Source organism: Peromyscus leucopus, chromosome 7, assembly GCF_004664715.2.
Source record: "Peromyscus leucopus breed LL Stock chromosome 7, UCI_PerLeu_2.1, whole genome shotgun sequence".
NCBI classification, from domain to species: domain Eukaryota; kingdom Metazoa; phylum Chordata; class Mammalia; order Rodentia; family Cricetidae; genus Peromyscus; species Peromyscus leucopus.
This window is the reverse complement of record NC_051069.1, coordinates 77,932,513-77,958,133: the sequence shown is the minus strand read 5'-3', so window position 1 is coordinate 77,958,133 and position 25,621 is coordinate 77,932,513. Positions and strand designations below refer to the sequence as shown.

Genomic DNA, 25,621 nt, shown 5'->3' with positions numbered 1-25,621 from the left:
AGTGAGGGCTTCATCACAGCAGATTAGGAAGCAGGAAGTCAGAGATGAACCAGGGGCAGATCTACTCCCAATGGCCTACTTCTGCTAGCTAGGATCTACCTCTGAAGGCCCCACTTCCTGCAAAATAGTGCCATCACTGGGGACAACTGTTCAAAACATGAACCTGTGAGGGCATTTCAGATTCAAATCATAACACATGATGCCCTGCACTGTGGTGCTCATCTCTGGGTCATAGATGTCCTAATCACACAGCTAAAGTGTCATCATACTCTACATCATCAGGTGGTGGTGGGTTCTTCCTTCTAATACCTTCAGCAGGAATACTATGATGCATGGTTGGTCACACAGGAATGGCTGTCATTTTAGGAGTGTGTATTAGTTACTATGCTTGTTATTACCAAAATACTTAGTAAGAAGCAACTAGGGAAGTGTTTGCTTTGGCATACATAATCCATCATGGCATCTGGAACATGAGGCACCCACAGTCAGGAAGCAGAGAGCCGTGAACGTTAGTGCTCGGCTCCTTTTCTCCTTGTCACTCAGTCCAGGATCCTACCCCGTGAGACGGAGTTACCACATTTGGGGTAAGTCTTCACTGTTTAATAAAACTTTGCTGCAAACACCCTCATAAACACACCCAGGAATGTGCTTCCACAGTAATTCTAAATCCTGACAAGTTGACAGGATTAATCATTACAGGGAGAGATCCTGTGGTTTTTTACTTTTCTGAACCTTGGATGACTCGGCAATTTCTGGCCAGTCATTTCTCTAACTACACCTGGCTCTTTTGGTAAAAGAATAACTTAGGGTGAGTTAAGAAAGAAAGATTTCCAGACCTGCTGTAGCTCGGTAATTTTATGATTTAACTATATCACAGTCATGCCAGCTATATCAACATTTACCTTAACCTTGCGGTTGCAGTAACATGGAAGATCAACCAGTATAATCATGTCATCCTAGGCTGTAGGAATTCCATTTCTCTCTCATTTCTCATTGTATATCCAAAATTGTACAGATCCACTGTTAGCCAAATTGGCATTTTTGAAGTATTTTTTTTACTTTTGTGCATAAAATATCAAGCTATATATTATGTAAACTATATATTATATAAAAAAAAAGCAGATTTGTGTTTAAATGAAGTAAGTGTACATGCATTTTGTTTATTCTTTAAAAATGTTACCAAATACTCTACATCAGTTATATACTGAACACAGGAAGCTCCTTTGAACTTATAGACTCATGAAGGAAACTGACACAGACACTAATAACTGTTATGTAGGTCAATGTGATAAACGGAGCACTGGCCACATTCAGGGAAGAAGGGGGGACTTGAACCAGCAGTGGGGGAGACAAGAAGACCTCCTGGAAGAAGAACACAGGGGCTGAGCCCTAAAGAAGCACAGCAGTTCTCAGGACAAAAGAAGACAACACTGAGCAGACAGAGGAAAACAGGCTTGCACAGGGCAGAGGGCAGGAGCAGCCTGTGATGCTCACAGCATGCACAGAAAGATAATACAGGAAGAGAGGGAAAAGATGGTAGAAGAAGGGTAAGGGGCCCCTTACAAGAGATTTCTTCCACAGTGGAAGGCGACATCTCACTGTTAAAAAGTCTCCAGAATACTCCAATTGGGAGAGTCCACATTAGATTCATGTCTTGTCAGATCACTCCTGAAATAAATTGGAGGCAAAAGAAGCTGAGCATGAAGCTGCCTACTTCAGCTGAGAAATGCTGAGGGTTGAGGAAAATAGCCGCAAGATGAGAGGGAAGAGAGAACAGATGCAGACGGCATCCCAGAGGCAACGCCAGCAGGAGCTGGTGACAGGCTGCGGGTGGGACCCAAGCAAGCAGTCATGTCCAGGAAGACCCCTGAGTGTCTTGTGATAACCAAATCTCCCCTCCCCCCCAACAAAATTACCTCTCCCTGGCTGTGAGGCCATCTGCCAATGTCCAACCCATGGCAGCTTCCATTTCCAAATGGAACCCATGAATCAACAGAAATGATTCCTAACATATATCAGATCTTAAAGTCCTAAGGGCCAGAGACCAATCAACTGAATCAAAGTATGTAAACCACAAATGATTCCCATCTATTCACCACATGAAGCTACGAAGTGTCATACATAAAACTTCAAGGTGAGTGAATAAAGCCACGATTAGGTGGTATAATATTCTTGGGGAATATTTTATCCATAGCAAGTACTGCCAAACCAATTAATAACAGCTGAGTCTCCATATGCCAGAGCAATCAGGCCGATGACTGGACATTAAGAAATAGAGCCTTCACCCCCAATTTCTATGTTTCTCTAATACTCATAAATATTTAATTTAAACTGCAAGGCAGAAAGGTCAACTTACCATCTTAACACCAGGAAGCTAAGCTGAAAACCACAGAGCTTTTGCCTCCATTTGAATTAATATTCTAGTATTCATTCTTCTATTGATTTGTAAAGATGGTTTTATGGTAGGTACTTTATATTTACACTAAAGAAACACAATCCATATTCACTTTAATGTGCCATTGTGACTCGTTTCTGACAAGGGGAAAACACACATATTTTCCTCACACCAGTACAAAACAGTGAGTATGGCTGTCATCGTCTGACTTAAGATGCTGGAGAGTCTTCATAAAGGACTTCATCTACCTTCATGTCGTGCTCATCCACTGGGACCTGGGGACAGATCTGCTCTTTGAAAGCCAAAGCCAAGGTGTAGGGCTTCACTTCCTGATGCTGCACACAGCGCTTCAGGTAGGTGTCATAGTAGCCCTTGCCCCGCCCAAGCCGGTTGCCATCTCTGTCAAACCCGAGGCCTGGCAAGAAGATGAGGTCAAGTCCACCTGTGGAAACAGGAATGGATTTGGAGTATCAATGATTACTGCAAGATCACTTCAGGATAGCCTCTGGGTTTTATTTCTAATAATATTAATGCTTTTTAAATTTTTAAAGAAATATGTGATCGTTGTGAAGTTATGAAAAAATCAAGTTGGACAAAGAAGGAAATAATTATTCAGCTATGTAGTTAGTCCTGTATCCATCCTCCAGCAGTTCTTGGCAGATTCCTAGCCTCATCCACACAAGCTAGAGGGTTCTCCATGGGCAGAGTCTCACAACTTCCTTTAATTCTAACATGCAGCTGATTCTACATACCTGTCAGGTTTGGGAGGCAGTACCCTGGGATAGTGACAGATGGAGGGGTGTGAGAGGGTAATGGTGGGGTGTGAGAGGGTAAGGGAAAAGCAGAAAAGATGGAGCTGTTTTCCTAGCTATTAAGAATACCAAGCAGCCCACTCTTCCTCCTCTCCCTCCCATTGACAGGCAAAGGTAGGCTCAGACTTTCAGCTTAGCTGGGGGCCAGCCATTCAGACAGCACTGTCTGCATGGCATACTATGGGCAGAAGTCAAGGACTCTCCAGCAAAGGGTGCTAGAAGTAGTGGTGTTCAGACTGCCAGCTAGACTGGCCCCTGTTTTAAAGCAGCTGCTGACTTCCTGTGAGGTGAACTCTACTTGCTATTGCTGGCATGTACCTGTCCACCCCACCTGGCAACATTCCACACCAAAGAGCTCAGGTGCAGTCACATTCAATCCTCTAAGCCTACCTATCTATTCTAAGACCTGTTTGCTAAAAAATGGGTGTCACTGACCTTTCCTCTCTGCCCTGTCCCTGTCATTTATCACTATAGAAATGAATAGTGTCCTGGACACTTGGATTGAACCCTACTCCCTAGGGTCCTCTTTATATTTCCAGAGCAACTGACTTAAAGTTCTGTCTTCTAACCCAGCTACACACATACATTCTCTGTGATTTTCACCTCTCCACGATGAGAAAAAGGCATTTTGTAAAGTCCTCAGAGGGGACCCAGAGTCCCTGCCTTCAGGAGATTGCAGTTCAGTTAAAATAAAAACTCAGACCAAGACAACATCTCTATCAATTGTCCCAAACAACAAAGACAAGGGCTCTAGAGACTCCAGCAGAAACTAAGTAAATCTAGCTGGGTGAAAAGATCAGGTCATGGGGTATTTTGATTTGACGTGGATTTTTAAGAACATGTCAAGAGTCAGGTTATATCCTAGAAACTGAAAGAAGGGTAGTAGGAGCAGTGTGTTGACAACGGGCAGGCAACAGTTTTGTTTGCTGGAGAAGGAAGATAGGGGTAAAGAGTAAGAAGAGAGATAGGTGTGCAGTTCTCTCCAGCACTAGTCATAAAAGTACATAATGATAGGACATGGCATGCAGATTTCTCAGAAAATTAAAAGTAGAACTACCATAAAATCTAGCAATCTCACTCCTAGATGTTATCCAAAAGAATTAAAACAAGATCTTAGAGTGTCTTTGCCCTTCCATTTTCATTGTAGAATTGTACAGAACAGCAAAAAGGTAGAATAGCCTAAATGTCCATCACAGTAACAACTGATCAGAACAAACAAACAAAAATGATGATGACAACAACAACAAAAAGCAAATCCCGTAAAAAAAAAAAATGACATCATGAAATTTGCAGGCAAATGGATAGAACTAGAAATATCATCCTGAGTGAGGTAACCCAGACTCAGAAAGACAAGTATGGTATGTGCTCACTCATAAGTGGATACTAGATGTAAAGCAAAGGATAACCAGACTACAACCCACAGCTCCAAAGAAACAAGGAAACAAGGAGGACCCTAAGAGGGATGCATGGATTACCCTGGGAAGGGGAAGCAGATGAGATCTCCATGAGTAAACTGGGGGCGAGGAGGGCAACAGAGGGGAGGGGATGAGAACATGAGCGAACAGGATGGTTGAGCTGGGGGAGGGACAGAGTGGGAGAGCAATGAAAGAGATATCTTGATAGAGGGAGACATTATAGGGTTAGGGAGAAACCTGGTTATAGCATGAATCTTAAAAGTTCTTATTAATAAAATCAAACCCAAGGCCAGTTATTGGGGTGAATACTGGAAGGTCAGAGAGACAGAACAAGCCACAGCTATCTAACCTCGCCAATTCCTTAGCTGGTCCTGTTTCCTCAGACTGGAAGCTTCTGTGTCCTCATCCCAATGGCTCTCAGCTGAACTGCTGCTTAAAAGCCTAAATGCTTAACCAGTCAAATGCTTAACCAGCCAAATGCTTCTAGTTTCTGGTCCTCACGCCTTATATACCTTTCTGCTTTCTACCATCACTCCCTAGGATTAAAGGCTTGCTTCCTGGGATTAAAGGCGTGAGTCACCATGCCTGGCTGTTTCCAATGTGGCCTTGAACTCACTGAGATCCCAGATGGATTTCTGCCTCTGGAATGCTAGGATTAAAGGCGTGTGCTATCACTGCCTAACTAGTGGCTTTTCTGTTCTCTGACCCCAGATAAGTTTATTAAGGTACACAATATTTTGGGGAACACAATACCACCACACCTGGTGCTAGGGAAATTCCCAGGAATCAACAAGGATGACCCCAGCTAAGACTCCAAGCAGTAGTGGAGGGGGTGCCTGAACTGGTTTTCTCCTCTAATCAGATTGTTGAACACCCTAACTGTCATCATAGAGCCTTCATCCAATAACTGATGGAAGCAGATGCAGAGATCCACAGCCAAGCACCAGGCCAAGCTCCAAGAGTCCAGTCGAAGAGAGGGAGGAAGGATTATGTGAGCAAGGGGGGGTTAAGATCATGATGGGGAAACCTATAGAGACAACTGAATCAAGCTTGTGGGAACTCATGAACCCTAGACTGACAGCTGTGGAGCCAGCATGGGACCAGAGTAGACCCTCTGCATGTGGGAGACAGTTGTATAGTTGGGTCTGTTCAAGGGGACCCCTGGCAGTGGAATCAGGATCCCTGGTGCATGAGCTGGCTTTCTGGAGCCCATTCCCTATGGTCAGACACCTTGCTCACCCCTGATGAAGTGAAGAAAGGCTTGATCCTGCCTCAACTGAATGTATCAGGCTTTGTTTACTCCTATGAGGGCCTTACTCTTTTGGAGGAGGGGATGGGGATAGGTCAGGGGGTAGGGGGGAGGCTGGGGGGAGCAGGTGGAGGGATGAGAGGGGGATCTGTGGTTGGTATGTAAAATGAACTTAAAAGATTTCTTAAATAAAAATTTTACCAACAAAAAACAAACTCCATGGCACATACATGTGGTAATATATTAATCTACCATAAAATAGAAGAAAATTTTATAATAGTGGGCATGGATGAACTGTGAGGATACTACACTAAATGAAAAAAAAAAATCACATAAACACATGGACTACCTGATTCCACCTGCAGGCATCTAGAATAGTAAAACTTTTATAAACAGAAAGCAGAATGCCCTTTGCCAGAGGCCTGAGGAAGATGCTTTTGATAAACCCAGCATTCAACATTTCAGTCATACAAGATGGAAAAGTTCTAGAGGTCTGTGATATGACATTGTGTTTATAGCCAAAACAAATGCACTCTACACCTACAATTTAAGAGGTTACATCTCATGTGGCATACTAGATAACATAATAAAAAGTATAAAAGCAAAGCAACAGAAAAGAAAGGCAACAGAACAGCCAGGAGAACCACCAGTGCCAGCTCCTAAGAGAAGGCAGAGAAAACAAAGAAAAAAGAGAAACCATCAGTGCAGCTCTAAGAGAAGGCAGAGATAACCATCAGTGCCAGCTCCTAAGAGAGAAGGCAGAGAAAACCATCAGTGCTAGCTGCTAAGAGGAGAAGGCAGAGATAACCACCAGTGCCAGCTCCTAAGGAGAGGAGGCAGAATTCTGGAGCTGCCACATTTATGCTGGTGGAAGAACAGAATGCAGAAAGGAAACAAATAAGGAAAGCCATTCTTTGCCCTCAGGCTAGAGGTAAGCTTGCTGTCATTGCCCTCTTCCTCCCTGCTCCGCCTTGTGCTTGGTCTACTGCTCTCCCTGGAGTCTACCTCATAGAGCTGAGTGTATATGTCTCAGTGACCCCAGTGGGTAGCAAATTTCCTTGCATGCCATAATTTTTTCCAAGTCATGCTGCATGTTTGAATTTTAATAGACTTCTAGAACACAAAGACCCTGAGAGACAAGTACATTATCTTCAGATAGATCAATCCTGGCATAACACCCCCTACTTTTATACCTCTAAGGTACATATATTTGGATTAAAAAAGTAATATTATGGGACAAAATGAGTAAGTTTATCTTCGCATGGCTGTTCAGTTTGACGTGAACTCTAGAGCTGATAAGCAGAAGTGAAAATGGCCTTTGGATTGTTAGGTAACTCAGGGATCTGAAACTTCAGGGTCCTGGCAGTCTACTGGGGATGTTGGCTGTGTGTCCCTGCCCATAGGATTACCCCCACCCAATAACCTTCTACCATTTGTGGACTGTGGCCCCTGGTTCCAGTAGTTACCTAGGAAGTCTTTTCTGATATGCTCCCACATCTGCTATTTGGTTTTTCTGAATACATATTACATCCCTTACTTGACTTCATCCGTCTGTAGTTGAAGTTCTTCCTGTGCCTTGCTACCATCCTTTCTTCCCTTCTCTCCTCTTTCACACACACACACACACACACACACACACACACACACACACACACACCTCTGGGAATCTTCACACATCACATCACTACTTCTGGACGCCTCCTTTCCCCAGTGATGAAGAAATTAGTGGGACAAGAAAATCAGGTATGGGCTCAACAAGCTTTCCATGGCACACACACACACACACACACACACACACACACACACACACACACATGAGTGTGACCCTAGACACACCCTAACATACCACAAAGTCAAAATTCAGTAGGAAAAAAAGAAAAGCCTTCCTTCTTCACGCATATTCTTCCTGAAGCTCTGGCCTGGCCCTGTTTACAATCACCAAAGGCTCATTAACAGAGGACAATGATAAATTAGCACCGATATTAACACAGTATCAACCACAATCCTGATTTTGTTTAACCCTTTGTGCTCTGGCTTCACAGGCCCTGCTGGAGTAGAATGTAATTAACTAGGATAGGCAAAGAGCTCCACTCATCAGGATTGCAACAGGAACTTCTGGGGACCACCAAATCCTTCTGCACAATCACAATTGTTTATTCTTCTTGGGGGAAGTTTAGTTTCATAGCTTTCTTGCCTTTAAAACTGTAAAGCTCAACGGCCCCAGCCTTACACCCTGTGTTTGTTCACAATCTTTCTTTTTCCCCTTACTTGGTACTGCTCTGAAGGCAGCTGGTAAGGGGCAAGGACCATGCTCCTTCCTACCTGTGGGATCAAGGGCAAGTCACTTTCCAGTCTGTGTTTCAACATTACCACCTGCAAATTTGCTTGGTCACCTGCAGATCACGAACATTAAATTAGATAGCACTTATGAACTCTACGGTTAAGTACCGTTTATGATAATCACATTTATTATGAGACTTTCTCTTGGGAATTAAGAAATATGAGGCACCATTTCATGAACAGGCTGGCAGAGAAAGGGATGGAGTTCCTGTGGAATGCCCAGTGAAATCAAGCACACCTACTTATTCCAGTCTTCCCTTAGAACTGATTTCTACATTCTTTCTTCCCCAGGGCTCAGCCAAAGAGGGAACAAGAAACTAGGAGAGTGCAGGTGAAGAACCGGAGTTAGGTTGGTTGATTTTTTTTTTTTTCTCTGTAAAGGGCCAAACAATAAATAATTCAGGCTGTGAGACACTGTGGGCCACAGGTCAGTTTTGTACTATGAAAGCAGCCATAGACAATATATACATGGATAACTGGCTATGCTTATTTACTAACACATGGATAACTGGCTATGCTTATTTACTAGCACAGGTAGGGGGGCAGAATGTGCCCACAGGCTGCAGATGCTACCATCATGGTATATACAAAGTTTCCGAAACAAACACAGAAATGGAGTCAAAGATGGAGAGGATAAGAACAGTATCTCTTAGGGGTGGCTGGGAGGCAACCATTGCAGTACAGGACATAGAGGAAGGAGATGGGACCAAGCAGAGCTGTGAACTCTTCATCAGCAACAGGAACCCTAGGAAACAGGCTTTCAGAGAAAATGGAAGTGGATTTAGTGCATTCTTCTACTGGCCCTAGTTCTGAGGATTTAGCTCACCCTTGGAAACATCATTTTCAGTAAGACAACAGTAGATGTCTCTGATGACATCCTGAACTTAGACTCCTGGGACAGATGGAACTGGTTCAGCTCCTGGATTGTCTCTGCCCTGATCCTGAGAGTAAGTGGTGGAGCACAAGAGATAGGAATAGCCTGTCTGCTCTAAATCCAACAGGCATAGTTCTTAGTGTTCTCCTTCTTCCTTTAGACCATATCTTCCATGTTCTTCAGGAACTTCATGAATGTAACAATGCAGTTGCCTCTCTGCACTAAGGCCAGAGTTCTCATCTTGCTATTCTGAATGTACTATTCCTCAGCAAGTCCAACTGCTTACCCACTTCCTAAAAAGCAAGCATTTTCCTGGGTCTTCCTTGCTCAAAAGCATTTAGCTTAGGGATGTAGCTCAGTTGAGGAATGTTTACCTATTATGCACAGAGCCCTATGTTTGATCTTCAACACTGCCTGAAAATGGGCATGGTGAACCTTATGTTATCCTGACTGTAATTCTAGCAGAGGATCAGGAATTCAAAGTTATCCATGGTTACATAGAGTTCAAGGCCATCCTGGGTTACATGAGACCTTGTCTCAAAAACAATTACAAAAAAAAAAAAAATCCAAAATACATTTGGTAAATCACCTTTAATGATAACATCCAATTGTCCTTTCTTGGCTATGCAAAGCCTCCTCTAGTCTCCCAGTCATCTCCATATCATTTTCCCTGTGTATTCCTGTGACACCAGTTACATCAACTGAATCATGTCTCACAACCCCACTTGTGATTTTGTGCCTGGATATCTGTGTTCCATCCCCATGGATACCTCATCTAATATAGCAATGGTCATACAACAAGCCTTAGCTAAGCGTCCATGCAGTTCTTTTGTCCAATCACTATGCTGTAACCTGCTCTTGCCCTGGGGACCAGTAAAGAGTGGAAATTCTTCTTCCTAGGACTCCTTACAGCTCAGCTCTCTCTGAAACAAAAGAAAGAATGAGGGTGAAGGACACAATGAGCAGCCTGTGGCCATATTATATTCTTTTTAGGCTCCTGACCCTATCCAGGCAGTCACTTGCTTAGATCATCACATGAGACACCTGACTCTGAACCACAGTGTAGGGTCAAGAAGAGCAGAGTTCAGGAACCAATATTTGGGAAGTGTCCACCAATGCCCAGCACGCTACTATCCTCTAGGAATAAAAGGGTGAGTAAAAGTGCTGCATCTACAGGCAGGCAGGAGGGTTCAGACTGCTCTTCACTTCATACACAAAAAGCAATTCAGAAAGCTCAAAGGGTTCTTCAGTCATTGAGTTCAAAGAGAAAGCTATCCCAGGAGGGTCAAGATTCAACATCTATACTGTTCCCACTGCCAACAGGTACAAGGTACAAGTGTGGCTGAGCAAAGGGATGGAAGAAAGAAAGCCATAGGTCAACTACTTTAGAGGCCATGGTCAGTACAAAAACATAGCTCTCACCTCAAAGGGAATAAGGGATAAATTATTCTAAAGCCAAATATTAGTGGTCATGGGCCAGGAACATGGGTTCAGGTTATTCGAAAAACCAAGCCCCAGAGTGGTAACAGTTTTGTGAAGGTTTTATGGTTACAGAACAAAAGAAAGTCACATCAAGATACTCTTCAAATACATGGTGGGAGCATCAGATAAGGCCAGTGACAGCAAAGCAAGAGAATGGCAGTTATAGGCTTCAGGTGGTATCTGGTGGCATCTTAGCCTTTGGGTTGGTGGGAATTAGTGGTTTGTGAGTACATCACAAAAGGATTTCACCTGGAAACCACAAGGATGTTGGATATAATACAGAGCTATTGGTGGGCTAAAGATAGCTCATTATAATTGAGTTACAGATCCTCAGCATTCCAACTCTCCACAATCACATAAACTCTAAACAGATTTGTGGAATTCTTAACACAAGTGAGGCTTTTTTGTGGAGGAAGGACCTCACACCATTTTACTGAGAGATGGACTGTGCAGGCTTCTATGTCACAGGCTGCCAGGTTGGGATCCCAGCACTGCCGTGTATTTAACTACAAAACAACAATCAAAACAACCTTCGCCTAAAACCTTGAATGAATAAGCATATTATGATGTAAAGCTTCCCTGAACTATTAATATCAAATGTCAACTTAATCAACGACTGCATGCCTACTCCTTAGGCAACATGGCTGACTGCAGAGATTCAGGCATGGCCATCAAACATGTTTCCACAGCACAAGGACCTGAAATCCCCAAACAAAACACAAGGGCCAGTAATTCAGGACAGCTCTTATGACAGACTCAGAAATCAATACTTTGAACTCATCATGGTTGTGTTAAAGTAGACTGATGCACGATGCTTACTCCTCACAGAAAAATAATGCAGAACACACAAGGTAATAAGCCAAACCAACACAGAAGAAATCTAAAGTTCATATGGCACTAACTACTGAGCAGTTCCACACAGCAGAGTCAAACTAAGATGGCCTATGAAGACAGTCGCCCTTCTCTCTACAATGTCTGTGCACTCCTGTGAGTCCATCTCAGGAAGGATACACAGAGAAGTGGCTGCCTCTGAGATGAAAAGTTGGAGAACACAAGGAAGATCCTGGATAAAAAGGGACCCTACACTTCCACACTACTCCTTGTGAATTTTTATGACACACAGAACTAGAAATGTAAACTTCTCCTCTTAAATGTCAACCTTCTGTGTGAAGGCAAGAGCCGAGAAGACAGTCTAGCAATCAGTCAAATGTACTGGCTTCCAGATGGATCACTGGGTTTGGGTTTGGATCCCACAACAACTATGGGTAGCTAAGAAACTTCTAAGTAACTGAAGCTCTCCTTAAAACCCAACTTCTTAAGATGGGACTTTACAGAGAGACTAAGTACATAAAGGAAGTATGTCAAAACTCAATAAGGTGTTCAATAAATGCAGGCTTCTCTTATAGTTACAGATATGAAAATGCCTACTCTGTTGACTCTGAAAGTTTTTTCTTATATTTTTGGTTGTGAGCCTAGCCTTTAACTGCTGAGCTATCCCTCCAGCCCGAAAGTTTTTTCTTAAAAGAGTTATTTAATTTTTTTTTTTTTTTATTTTTTTTTTTTATCAGCCCAAACCCTTTCAAGGGGAAGCCTAACTCTCTACTGCCATCTGCTGTCACACAGAAATGTGCAGGCAGGCACCATTCACATAAGATGCTATAGCAGAGCATGAGCCATGCAGGATCTCAGAAATGGTGGCTTTACACAGATGTGATGGGAAAGCATTCTGGTTATAAACCACCCTTCCTTTGGCAGAGGATCCTCTGTGAAGTGTCTGTTTCTAAGAAAAGCAGGAACAATGACATTAATCCTTGATGCTTTCTTCCAGCTGTACTGTCCACTTCACAGACACATCCTCACATCACCTGCCCACAAACCCCACAAGACACATTATCATCTTTTTTTTTTCCAAACGGGAAAATCATGATATAATCTGGCAAAGTCATATGGCCAGTGATGCTGAGACTCCAGTGCTGGCAAAGATGGAAGCTTCTTGCTGGAGGGTAAAGCCCAGAAAGACTATTCTACTAAATCTACCACGGAAGCAGGCTCAGCCACACTGAATACAGCCATCTATACTAGTCAGGCTTGGGGTGCAATGTGGACGGATGACACAGAAACTGGGAAAAGGGAAGCAGTTCAACAAAGGGGAAAGTGACAGGGCGGGCAGTGCTTAGGTAGTAACTGCTGGGGATGGACGCTGGCCATCCACAGACCTGCAGGAGGTAGGAGTAGGGGAAGGATGCCTCTGGTACCAGCAGCATGGCAGCTAGAAAGGCTGCTGGACAGGAATGTGGGTGCTGCACGGGGTACAGTGTTAGCACTCCAGCTCATGCTTCACCATCCTCTGGTCTCTAATATGTCCACTAAGTTGCCCTTTGTGGGTTTCTATCAAGTGGAAAGTGAAAAAGACTGTGAGTGGAAGCTAACCTACAGACTTAAACATGGTTATTATCAGTGGTTACTTCTGGGTATGGAGAGTTGGATAATTTTTAGTTCCTACTTTATGTCTCATCTTTATGATCAAACACTGCTGGATCTGTTTGTTTGCTTTATCTGGACATAAAATGAGTATCCCAGTGCTATAATGTAGTAGAGAATAAAGAAAACTTTGGCCCATAGCCATGGTAACAAAGTAAGAACAAAAATACAACGAAACCTAGGTCTATGTAATGGTAGCAGAGCTATGGACAACCCCCAACAGAAAAAGGTGAAGGATGACCACAGGAGCCTCATCTTGGATTCCAGACATTACTCATTCCCACAAGTCAGCTGTGATGCTACAGTATAAAAAAAGAGGAAGATTACCTGAAAGTAGGACTCCATGATACAGCTTTCATGACATCACCATCCATGATGGAGTGGGACTTTGCAGTAATGTAGCTATATGGGGACCACCCACTCTCCTGTAAGCAACCCCTTACGTATGTTCCTATAAACAAGCCTAATAAACAAACTCAATGGTTTACCACATTGGACTAGGGTGGAAACCTCACTTTGGTTGGTGTTAGTGCTACATCTGGGGTAAATAGATGCATTTTCACATATTCCCAGGACAAGGCAATGCAAAAACAGAACACAGCTATTTTCTTTTAGTAAGTGTGTGTGTGTGTGTGTGTGTGTGTGTGTGTGTGTGTGTGTGTGTATGTGTGTGTAGGAATATTCTAAAATATTTCTAGTCTTCACCAGGAGACACAATTCAAATCATGTTAACTATTTTCTTAAGCACTTAAAAATTTAATTATATCTTGACCAACACCTTATCTAGAAAATATGCCTCAAATATTAAAATAACGGAACACGTAGCAATTATCTGATAGTATTTTATTAGACATCACAACCGTCACTGCTATCCCTATGAACAGCAATTATAACCATATATGAAAAACACCAAATAAGTTACCAAGAACCAAAGTGAGAAGAGGCGAACCAATTCTGTGTGGGTATGGTGCATGTATGTAGTGTGTACGTGTTGGTGTGCACCCACACAGGCACATAGAGGCCAGACGAGGACAGCTAATGTTCTATCACTCTCAACTTTATTCCACTGAGGTAGAGATAAGTACCAGTGATCCTCTGGGTGCCACCTTCCCACAGTACTGGGAGAATAGGCCTGGCTTTTTGCTTGGGTTCTGGGGGTTTAAACTCAGTCCTCATGCTTGCGTGCACAACAAGCAGTCTTACCCACTGAGCCATCTCCGCACCCCACAATTCATTAACTACATAGGTTTGCAACCCACAGCCTACCAGCCAAATACTGCTATAAAGCTTCACTCGAACCCAGCCACACTTTACTTTGCCACTAAAATGGAAGGAAGAGTCAGTCCCTGAAACAGATGCAGTACCAGCCACCAATCCCCAAACATTTACTACCTGCTCCTTCACAGGAAAGGTTGCCAGCCTTTGATTTGGGCATCTCCCTTAGGGCTTACAGGCAGAGAAAATCAAACTTCAGTTCATCCTATCTTAGAAGATATGGACTAAAAAAAAAACATTATGGAAGGAGATATTGTTTTCAATGCAAAAAAATGTACAGAAGCAGTATTATCTAATCAAATAGCATTCTTAAATGTTATTTTGACACTGAGCTTGGGAGATATTCATGGTCAGATGGCCCCAAACAGGATAATTAAAGTGGGAAGAAATGAATAAATGATTTTCCTATGCTTTTTCTCTAACCTGAGTAACCTCTGGTTATGCGATTTTCTTAAAAAAAAAGAGAGAGAGAGGAAGATAGAAACTCTTTAATCTAAGCTAATGATTCTTAGAATTCTTTTTCTGGGTGACACAATCGAGAAATAAATAAGAGAACCACAGAAAGACAAAATACTTAAAACCCCACTTATGTGTATCTAAAGCAGTCAAAATCACAGAAATGGAAAGAAGAACCAGTTCCTTAGGACTGGGAGGGGGATCATCTGATGTGAGTGTCATCTTTCAGTAGGCAGTTTCAGGTCCCAAATGAAATTTTTTTTGAGACAGGGTTTCTCTGTGGAGTTGTAGTTCTGGCTGTCCTGGAACTCCATCAGAAGACCAAGCTGGCCTCAAACTCACAGAGATCTACCTGCCTCTACCTCCAGAGTACTGGGATTAAAGGTTTGCACCACCATAGCCTGGCAGAGATCTGTTGCACAAGAGCTGAATGAACTTAACACTGCTGAATGGAAGGGCAAAAGTGTGGATTTTATACTATGTGCTTCCTTACAATAAAACACACACACACACACACACACACACACACACACACACACACACACACACACGACAGGAGAGGTAGCACAAAAGAGAAGAAAAGGGCTAAGATTCTGGATAGGAGAGTGTTTCCCTAGCATGTGGAAGCAACCAGCATCATTAATGAATTAAAATGTGGCTTACTCTCAAAGCAGTGTTTCTCAACCTGTGGTTTGGGGCCCTTTGAGGAGGGGGTCATATGACTCTTTCACAGGAGTCACTTAAGACCATTGGAAACACAAATATGTACAGTATAATTTATAAAAGTAATAAAATTATTTATGAAATAATTTTATGGTTGGGGGTTACCACATGAAAAACTGTATTAAAGGGTTGTAATCATTAAGAAGGTTGAGAACCACTGCTTTAGAGTAATGAAGAGCATCTCTTCCAGGTAAAGGGTAAGTGTACCTTTCGATTTCTTGCTATCTATCTTACTTTGTACACGATGAGCTCACAAATTCTTTATCCTAGTCAGTTATAGTTCTGTCAATTTCCTCAGCCTCGAGACTTTAGCAAAATGGAAACTGCTTGCTGGCTTCCATCTCTTGTTTTACTCAAATGTTTAACAGACACTTGAAAGCTCAGCAGGATCTCTGGTTCAGCAAATGTAACTAGACTTACAGTATATTCCTCCAGCTTGCTCTCATCCTCCATTTATAGGAAGCCTCATAGCTCACCTGATATGATCCTTGTGGACCAGAACAACTTTTACTGCTGCAAAACCTAAGTTAAAGTAAGACAATGCTATGAAATAGTATCACCTAGGTCTCTATAACATCCTTTTCCAATGAATTGTGGTAATTTTTCTACTCCAGCTAGCCTTGTTATCTGCTTCAATACATCCTTTTCTGGTGGGTAAAAAACTTCATCTTGAAACCCTTAATGCACCCTAAAACCAGCTTGACCAGAAAGGGGAAGCAGAAAAAAAAAAATCCCAAAGCTTGACATTCTATCAGAAATTCAATGCAATCAAGTCAATAAATAGCCATCATTAATAACTCAATGAATACAATGTCAGTCACACCCAAAGAACTACAAAGAGCATAGGAAAGGTATATACCAATAAGGACTAACAACTCACTCAGCTAAAAACAGACCCAAGAAGTTGAGTGTAAGAAAACACCTAAACTGTAATAGGAACAGAGTAATTTAAGTGCCAAGGCAATATACAGAAAGGAGATAATTATATCCCACTGGCAAAGGGGTTAAGTCCAGGAAAATGACATTAAGGAAGTGGGTGCTGGAAAAACAGAACTTCCAGGAATCTGCAAGAGGGTCAGTGATGGCCTGTAATATCAAAATAAGCCAAAGCATAGATTTGGAGAGCTTGGCATGTGTTCAGGGACAGTGATGGTTGCCTCTGGAAAACAAGGCAGCAGGTCCATAGCATACACATAGAAAATTGCCGCCAGTGCCCAGGAAAGAAACCCACTAAATTTCATCAGGAGAATCAGGGAAGACCTTGGGCAGCTTGACAGGAAAATCAGGGGAACATGAGTGGCCATGGGAGGTCAACTGAATCTCCAAGGAAAATAAACACCACTGTGAGGTGTAGAAGGCCCAGGACCAGTGAGAAGCATCTTTAAGACTACACAGAAACAGACTAAAATCATTCCTAGCATTTAAAATGCTACATTAACATATTCCTACATAAGCAAACCCACTCCTTATGAATATGCAGTATAAAACTGCACAGCATTCCCACATTCCCTGCAGCACTCTGAAGGAAGGCTCTAGAGAAGGTTCTTGTTGGCTACTGGTTTGTAATCAGACCCCAGTAACTTGTATCCCCATGTATCCCACCAGACAACTGACTCTTCTAAAGACCCTCTCAAGAACTTAGAAGCAGAAGCTTAAAGGAGTTCCCCTGAAGGGAACTTGGGTCAACAGGGATACAGTGGGTGCTCATCACATAATGAGGGAGAACTTTCTAGAGCCTAGCAATTACATGTCTTACATTCCTTTACATGTTATGAAAAACTGTTGTGTGCTGGTTAAAGATGAGGTGTTTCCTTAAAGTGGATATCATATTCTCTATGACTTTGTCTAAGTGTTCCCTTATTTGCACGGGTTTGTCTCTCTAGCCATAACATAGAAGGAAAATAACATGGTTTGTCTCTTATCCCATGCATTTATTTAAAAAGATAATAAATTCTTCCATAGTGTTTTTCAACACAGGTAGAACTAAATGGTTTGTATTATTTTTCTCCAAGGCAATGGATAAGGCTATGGGCAGAGAGGATGTGGGAGTTATTCTACTGGTATTAGAAAAGTACCGACGCTGGTGTCATATGACTCAGATAAAGAACAGAATCGTTTTCAAAGGTCACTTTCACATCCAGTAATTCCATACCCAGCCAGCTGTTTCAGATGGTTCCATCTAATTATACAGTTTAAGAATCTAGCAACTTATTCATCACAACTGAACTGCTGTCTATATACCCAAACAAATGGAACAGTATTTGCCTCTTTTTCCTCCAAAGTGGGGCTTCTATTCTGGATTATACATTTTTGTTTTCCATGATTTTGGCACCTATTTTTAATCAACTTCTGAAGATGGAGAGTCTTAGAAACAAAAACACTTGGCTTGGCTTCACTGTTCACTTTGTGGCTTTGATGAATCATTTCCCACAGAGCCCCATTCCCTTACCAAAGGTAAAAGGCTGACTTGGATGGTCTCCAGTTGACTCCGATTTCAATGATTCCGACTACATTGTCAACTGACTAAGGGACAGAGGAATGTGGAGACTGTGGACAAAGGCACTGCTTCAGACTAATACATCTGTGAAACACTGACATCTGGTGGACTTGGAGAAAAGTATGCAATTCATCTAAGAAATAGCCTTGGAAACTATAGTTTGCACACCTCATTTTGAAAACAGTTCATCAAGGATACATGATTCTTAGAAAATCAAAGTTTCAATGTTTGTTTTCATCAAACTTGAGAAATAATTTAAGATTATAATAATCTTTAATATTCTTTTAGAAACTCCTGATCCTATTTAAAAAGTCTATGCTGCTATGCTTTTCTATACAACAGAAATCATCACTTTAAAGCATAATAGAGTATCCAGCTGTGATACACGTGTGTAATCACAGCATTGGGTGGGGGGGGGAGAGGGGAGTGGATAAAGAAAATAATGAGTTCCAGGCACTATCTAGCAAAAAACTAACACACACACACACACACACACACACACACACACACACACACAAACACACTTTATCTCCTTCTCTCTTTATATCACTGAAAATACATACTATATCCACTATATGAAAAGGAAAAAATGTACACACAATAGTAACAAGTATAACCTGGCTAAAATACACTTAACAGTACACTAAAGGAAATGTGCAGAAGCAAGGTCAGGAGTACGTGAAGACATGGAGGATACTATGCTAAAAATTCTGTTGACTCTTTGGACTACTTGTGCCTTTATCTTATCAGCCAGTAATTCTGTTCAATGTACCTCAGAAACTACTTTATTTACAAAACAGAAGTTTCTGGCAGAACAAATATACCAAAACATCTTTAGCTACTCTCTAAACTCTTTGAATTGAGCATGAATCTTAAAGGTACTTATTAATAAAATCAAACCTGGAGCCAAGTATTGGGGTGAATGCTGAAAAATCAGAGAAGTAGAATAAGCCACAGCTTCCTCACCTTGCCAGTTCCTCAGCTGAACCTGTTTCCTCAGACCGGAAACCTCTGAGTCCTCATCCAGAATGGGTTTCAGCTGAACTGTAGCTCAAAAGCCTAAAAGCTTAACCTGCCAAATGCTTCTTGTTTCTGGTCTTCACGCCTTATCTACCTTTCTGCTATCTGCTATCACTCCCTGGGATTAAAGGCTCACTTCTTGGGATTAAAGGCGTGTGTCACCATGCCTGGCTGTTTCCAATGTGGCCTTGAACTCACAGAGATCCAGATGGATTTCTGCCTCTGGAATGCTAGGTTATTAAAGGCGTGTGCTGCCACTGTCTATCCTCTATGTTTAATATTGTGGCTGTCCTGTTCTCTGACCCCAGATAAGTTTATTGGCAGTGCACAATATTTTGGGGAAGACAATACCACCACATTGAATACTGAAAATTTAACTTGAAAGATTTATTTTTACAATTTTTAGTTTTGTGTGGGTATGTGCATTTGAGTACAGATACCTGTATAGACAAGAAGAGAGATCTGGACCCTTTGGAGCTGGAACTGCCTGGTGTGGGCACTAGATACTGAGCTCAGATCTTCTACAAGACATATACCTGCTCTTAACCAGAGCCATCTCTCTAGACCTGAAATAATGTAACTTGAAAAGTCACCAGAATGTTTACACAGCTATCCTAAGACATCAAGGGCAACTCTCCATTGGGGACATCCATGCCTACACTTGGGTGTGTGTTGTTTTTTTCCTAAATGAGTCTCTGGTGGTATTGTGTTCCCCAAAATATTGTGCACACTAATAAACTTATCTGGGGTCAGAGACAGAACAGCCACTAGATACAAAGGCTAGAAAATGGTGGCACTCACACCTTTAATCCTAGCATTCCAAAGGCAGAAATCCATCTGTTCAAAGATACAGCCAAGCATGGTGACTCACCCCCTTTAATCCCAGAAAGTGAGCCTTTAATCCCAGGGAGTGATGGCAGATAGCAGAAAGGTATATAAAGCGTGAAGACCAGGAACTAGAAGCATTTGGCTGGTTAAGCATTTGGCTGGTTAAGCTTCAGGCTTTCGAGTAGCAGTTTAGCTGAGAGCCATTTGGATATGAGGACTCAGATGCTTCCAGTCTGAGGAAACAAGATTAGCTGAGAAGTTGGCCAGGTGAGGTTAGCTGTGGCTTGTTCTGTCTCTCTGATCTTCCAGGATTCACCCCAATAACTGACTTCACATTTGATTTTATTAATAAGAACTGTTAAGATTCCTGCTACATGAGTCTGTTTGTCTCTGTCTCCCTTTCCTCTTCTCCCTCTCCACCCTACTCTCTCAATATTGTATATTAAATGTATATTAAAAACTTTTCTAATAAACTCCAACTCTGTTACAAACTGTTCATCCTATAAATCATTTCCTTGATGAAGTCAAGAATACTGGCTTCACTGGAGTGGAGATCTCTGAGAAGAAATCCTCAGGCTGAGCCATAGCAAGGCTGTGTCTTCTTGCTCCTGTTGCCGTTTCCAGTTTAGGTGATGTCAATTATAAGCCCAGGAATGAATTTACCTGAATATACAACCATAGAGCTTACTTTGTCCTCTAGACAAAAAACACATATTGTTTTGCAAGTCTACAAAACACGGCTGATAGGAACTGTTATCTACTGACCCAATACCATCCTATAATCTGTATAAAAATAAACAAAGGAAAATTCCTGGATTGCCTTATATTTAGGTTTTGCTATAGATAAAGCCAATGAGATGTAAGGATTTCCAGAAAAGCTTCTTGTTGTAGGGACAGCTAACATTCACCCATGCCATTAGCTCCGTTTTCCTTCTTGCTCACTACAGATGTGATGGCTGGATCCATAGAAGCTATTTCATAAGTAGGAAAGAATTGCCAAGAAAATAGTAGCCCAATCTTTCATCTCCTTAAACTGAGAGGCCAGTGTCAACAATCACGTGCCATTGAAATTCTATTCTCATTGTATAAAAACAAGTAATAAATAAGCCCTTTCCTTGTTTAAACTGTACTTCACAAGATTTCTGTTTCTTATAATCCAATGCCATTACTAGCCAGACTGCATAATCAAATATATTAACCTAAAAAGAACTTTTTGATAAATTCCAAAAGTTCTGAAGTATTTGTGCCAGTATTCTCTTACTCAAGGGGAATAGATAAGAAAATGGTTAGGACATTTAATAATATTAAATATTGCTTGGGTCAATGAAGCATCTAATACTATTAAGATAAATCAGATAACAATGAGACCAAAAGCACTTTATATCAAAATATTAAGTATTATTACCTTTGTATTAATATACAGGTAGGAATGAAAATAAATGAGTAAGGAATCAAGAAATATTATAGGCTAATACCAAGGTAATAACAAGGACAAAAATATTGATTACTTGAATGACTTATAAAAAGAGTAGGTAAGGGATAGATAATGAGATAAAGGGAGAAAGCAAGGAGTTGAGGAAAACATAGGGAAAACAGAGATAGTAGGAGAGAGAAACAGGAAAGGAGAGGAAGATCCTTGGGGAGGGGAAGAAGAGCTGTACCCTGCACATCCCTGTCCACATAAGAACTTTTTCCAAGCTCCCTGGCCCTAGCTCTGAATGTCCAAAGCCTGTGTTTCACCCAGCTAATGCCTGACCAGCCCTTTCTTTCTTAACCAGTCACCCTTACCAACACTGACACTGCCCATCCCACCTGTCCACTGGACCCCTGGCTCTCTACATCCGTAACCCCTCAGCATGCTGACCACAGCAAGAAGTGTAGAAAATAAATCTATTGAACAAAGTGTAGATGTTTCAATGTTCTCTAGAGTTAAGCCAGCGGTTCTCAATCTGGGGGTCGAAGGATGCTTTCACAGGGGTCACATATCAGATATTTTGCATATCAGACATTTATAGTATGATTCATAGCAGCAGAAAAATTGTATTTATAAAGTAGCAACAAAACTAATTTTATGGTTGGGGGCTACCACCATATGAGAAACTGTATTAAAGGGTTGCAGTGTTAGGAAGGTTGAGAACCACTGAGTTAGGCATCACTAGACTAGTTTACTTGCCTATTACACTATGCTAGGAATAAAACCCAGTTGTGACTCTACCAGAAGAAGAGATCATTCAATAAACACCATATATGGTTAGTATTTCATGACATCAACTAAAATTCTTTTTTTAAAAAAATATCCAGCTGGTAACTCAATTACAAGAGTGCTTGCCTAGTATGCATGACGACAAGAATTGAGTTCAAGCCCCAGAATGGCATAAACAAGGAAGAGTTGTACACACCTGAACTCAAAGTACTAAGTACTTGCTAGGCAGAAGCCAAGGATCAGAAGTCCATAAAGCCAAGGACATAACAATGGTTAGGATTTGAGCAGGAGCTGGGCAGAGTGGTTCACAGACAGTTTCAGCTCTAGAAGCTGATGTTCAGGGTTTTAAGTATAAGGCCAACCTGGACACTATCTAGTTCAAGACTAGAGTAGGTTATATAGACTCTATTTCCCACTCCCCCAAAAGAAAGATGAAAGACTCCAGCAGTCAGAGAAAGAAGGTGACATTCAGTCGAGGTAAGCAGATGAATGAAAGCAGAGACCCGCTCCCCAAAAAAGGGGGAGGGGACTATTAAACACCTCTTTTTTTTTCTTCCTTGCCATAGAATCTGGAATTTTTTCTAGGCAATAAAAACAACTTCTACGTGGTACAGTAATGCTATGTGGTTGAGATAAGGTCACATTTGCAGGAACATTTAAAGAACAGCAGCTAGTGAGTAGGCTTCAGTTCTCTGTAGAAAAGAATTCAGTGTCTGTTAAGGTCATCAGGGGTGAAGGCAAACTTCATTTACTGACAAGGTTTACTTAAAATTTCCTTTTACCATGATTTTTCAATTAAAAATTTTTTTTCTAACTCAATGTCCTAGAAAAATGCTACAATATATTATAACAAATTTTATTAATTGGTTTACTTATAATTCAAACTTCTTTTTAAAAGTCTGGGGCTTCTAATAATTGAATGTGTACAGAAACTTAAACCTAATAGTAATTTTAATGTCTCAATTACAGGCAATAAGAAAGGAACAGGAAAAGTACTCTAACTGCTTCAGGTTCTACAAAGAGAGAGAGTTCTAAGTCACCTGGCTTAGTCCTTTAAAGAAAATCAAGTGTTCAATAGCACATTCAGTGAATCATTGTACATGAATAGACATTCAGCAGGCTAACGCACTTGGCAAGGCTTGGCCACAATCCCTTTTAATCTCAATGCACTGAGAGTTAACCAGAAGTAAATTACCACTTGGGAAAATCAGAATGTATTCTACAGTAGCTGCTACAAAAGATAAAATAGAATGTTCTGGAACAGATCCAGGGAAACCTAACATGAGTGCACTTACCATTCAAATTAAAAGCCAAAGCTGGCTTCTCTGTGCTTGGTTGAGTACAAAATGACTACAGAAAGAGATTAACTCATGAGCAGTATGGATTTAGATACATGGGACTCTGTACAAGTTGCTCCTCAGGGAAAACATGTCCCATTGAATGCAATCACCAAAGGTACCTGCCCCATGTACAATGGTTCTAATGAACAGCACCAGAGACAAGGAAAACGCAGGCAGTACAGCAATTTCAATGAATAATATCTTGGAAAAGTAGCTCAAAGGGCACTGAGTGGGGCAGAGGGTAGGTTGGGAATACAGCTCAGTTCATAAAGTGCTTACCTAGTTTGTTTTCCAGCACTGCACAAACTGGGCATGGTGGCAGATGACTTTAGTCCAAGCATCTGGATGGTAGAGGCAGGAGGAGCATAAATTCAAAGTCACCCTCAGCAGCATAGTGAGCTCTATACATTCCTGAGCTACCTGAGACCTTACTGCAAAAGGGAGATGCACTAGAATGGAAAACTAGAGAATTGGATGGCCTCCCACTCTCGTTAACTGCCTGTGTGTACTCTAATAAGTCACTCGACCTCTCTAAGCTACCACTAACTCACTGGAATACAAGGGAGACTAAAGGACAGTAAGAATTTGTTCTGCTTTCTAGAATGCCTAAGTCTGAAGGAAACTTTCTCTATGGTCCAGAGAAGGAAGCCACCCTAACTGCCATCATGACAGATAAATGTACAAAAGCACATATGAAAATGACCACTGTTAGATTTCTTTTTCACTAAGACAATCTATTTCAAAAGTTTGAATAAAATCAATGAATAACATTTCTGTTGTGTAAAGGAGACATTGTAAGACTCAGTATGTAAGCCCCACCTGCCCAAAGACCAGGTAACTTCCTGGAATGCTGGGGGATGTACAAAGCCCTATGGGAAATACAGCAGCTGAATAGACTTGTCCTTTAAAAAGGCCTTACCACATGTGTCTCACCACCACTCTCTGAGATTCTGGGGAGTGGTCCTGATCTGAGTCCACACTGGTCAGTACTTGGCGAAAGTTTGCTTCCAACTTGGCTCAAAATTGTTGAACTGGTTTTTCTTTTTCGAATCTCAGGATTAAGAAGATGGTTAAAGGTTTGTAAACACACTTCCTGTAAGAGAAGAGCTGCTACAAACCACAACAAACCATGTGTGATCTTTAGCAACGTACTTCTTTGTTCACTAAAAACTACACCCAAACCAAAAGTTCTCCTGAGCAGATGACAGTCATCTGTGCTCAGTGTCCCCAAGTTTCCACCAGCTGGCTGAGACTGTGGTACCTGTGACAGCCTGGCCTGGTCCTTGTGCCTAGGGACCACCCCAGGCTTTCAGTTTAACAATTAACACATTTGTTTGGCCTACAAAATAGGAGATATATGCTGGTGTGTTATCTTCATCTGAACTGGGGCCTAGCAACCATCTCAGTGCACCTCTGGGGTGTAGAAACAAGCCTGGTGGAGTAGGCCACCTTGACACAAACAAGCTGTAACCATCTGGCAGGAGCAAAGATGTTCTCAAGAGAGACAGTTGTGGTCATCCCGGTGGCTATCAGACAACTGAAACACTCGCCCCCAAGGACTTTCTCTAGTAATACCACGCTGCAAGGATAGAAAGGCTAAAATCTGGAGGAAGTCTTTTCTACTTTTCACTATGACTTGTCTCTCTAATGGAGGAATTAGGGACAGGTGGCCAAGCTTGGCTTGTTGAGCCTTCTAGAACCCAGGCTTTTGACCTTAAACACTCCAGTAACAGTTTCTGTTTCTTACAAACCTTTAATACAACAAATGTATTGTGCTCAACAAACATTTAACATAACAAATATACAAGGTATCCATGCTAATTCATAGCCTCCACTGCAGGTAAGGCAGCATAAGCAGCCACATTACTTAGTTAGTTATTCAGTTAGTTATGAAGGAGGGCAACACATGCTACAGAACACGTAGGAAGTCAGAAGTCAAGTTGTAGGAGTCAGTTCTCTCCTTCCACATGGGTTCCGGGGTCAAATTCAAGTCCTCAGCTTAGTGACAAGCAACCTTTACCTATTGAGTCATCTCACCAGCCCCAAAGTTTATGTTTGAACAGCTGGCAAGAGTTGTGTATAAAAGAGCAGTTCCACTCAAGGTGGGTCATTGCCCCATCACTGTTCAAGCTTCAGTCTCTCCTGCAAGGTAGTCTGGAAAGTTGTCAGAACTGTGTGAAATCACTTCCTGGCAGACAAGTTCCTTCTCTGGTTGGCACCAGGCTTCAGCT

The 25,621-nt window shown here is 41.7% G+C and overlaps 1 protein-coding gene across 2 annotated transcripts in view; it reads right to left on the bottom strand.

The window, feature by feature from the left end:
- Positions 1–840: 840 nt before the first annotated feature.
- Mthfs (methenyltetrahydrofolate synthetase) overlaps positions 841–25,621 on the bottom strand; it is a 36,841-nt gene continuing 12,060 nt past the window's right edge. For both annotated transcript variants that reach the window (XM_028865946.2, XM_028865947.2), the window contains one exon: positions 841–2,837. In XM_028865946.2, coding sequence (XP_028721779.1) covers positions 2,605–2,837 — 233 coding nt within the window. In that variant the 3' untranslated portion in view covers positions 841–2,604. The remainder of the gene's footprint in view (positions 2,838–25,621) is intronic.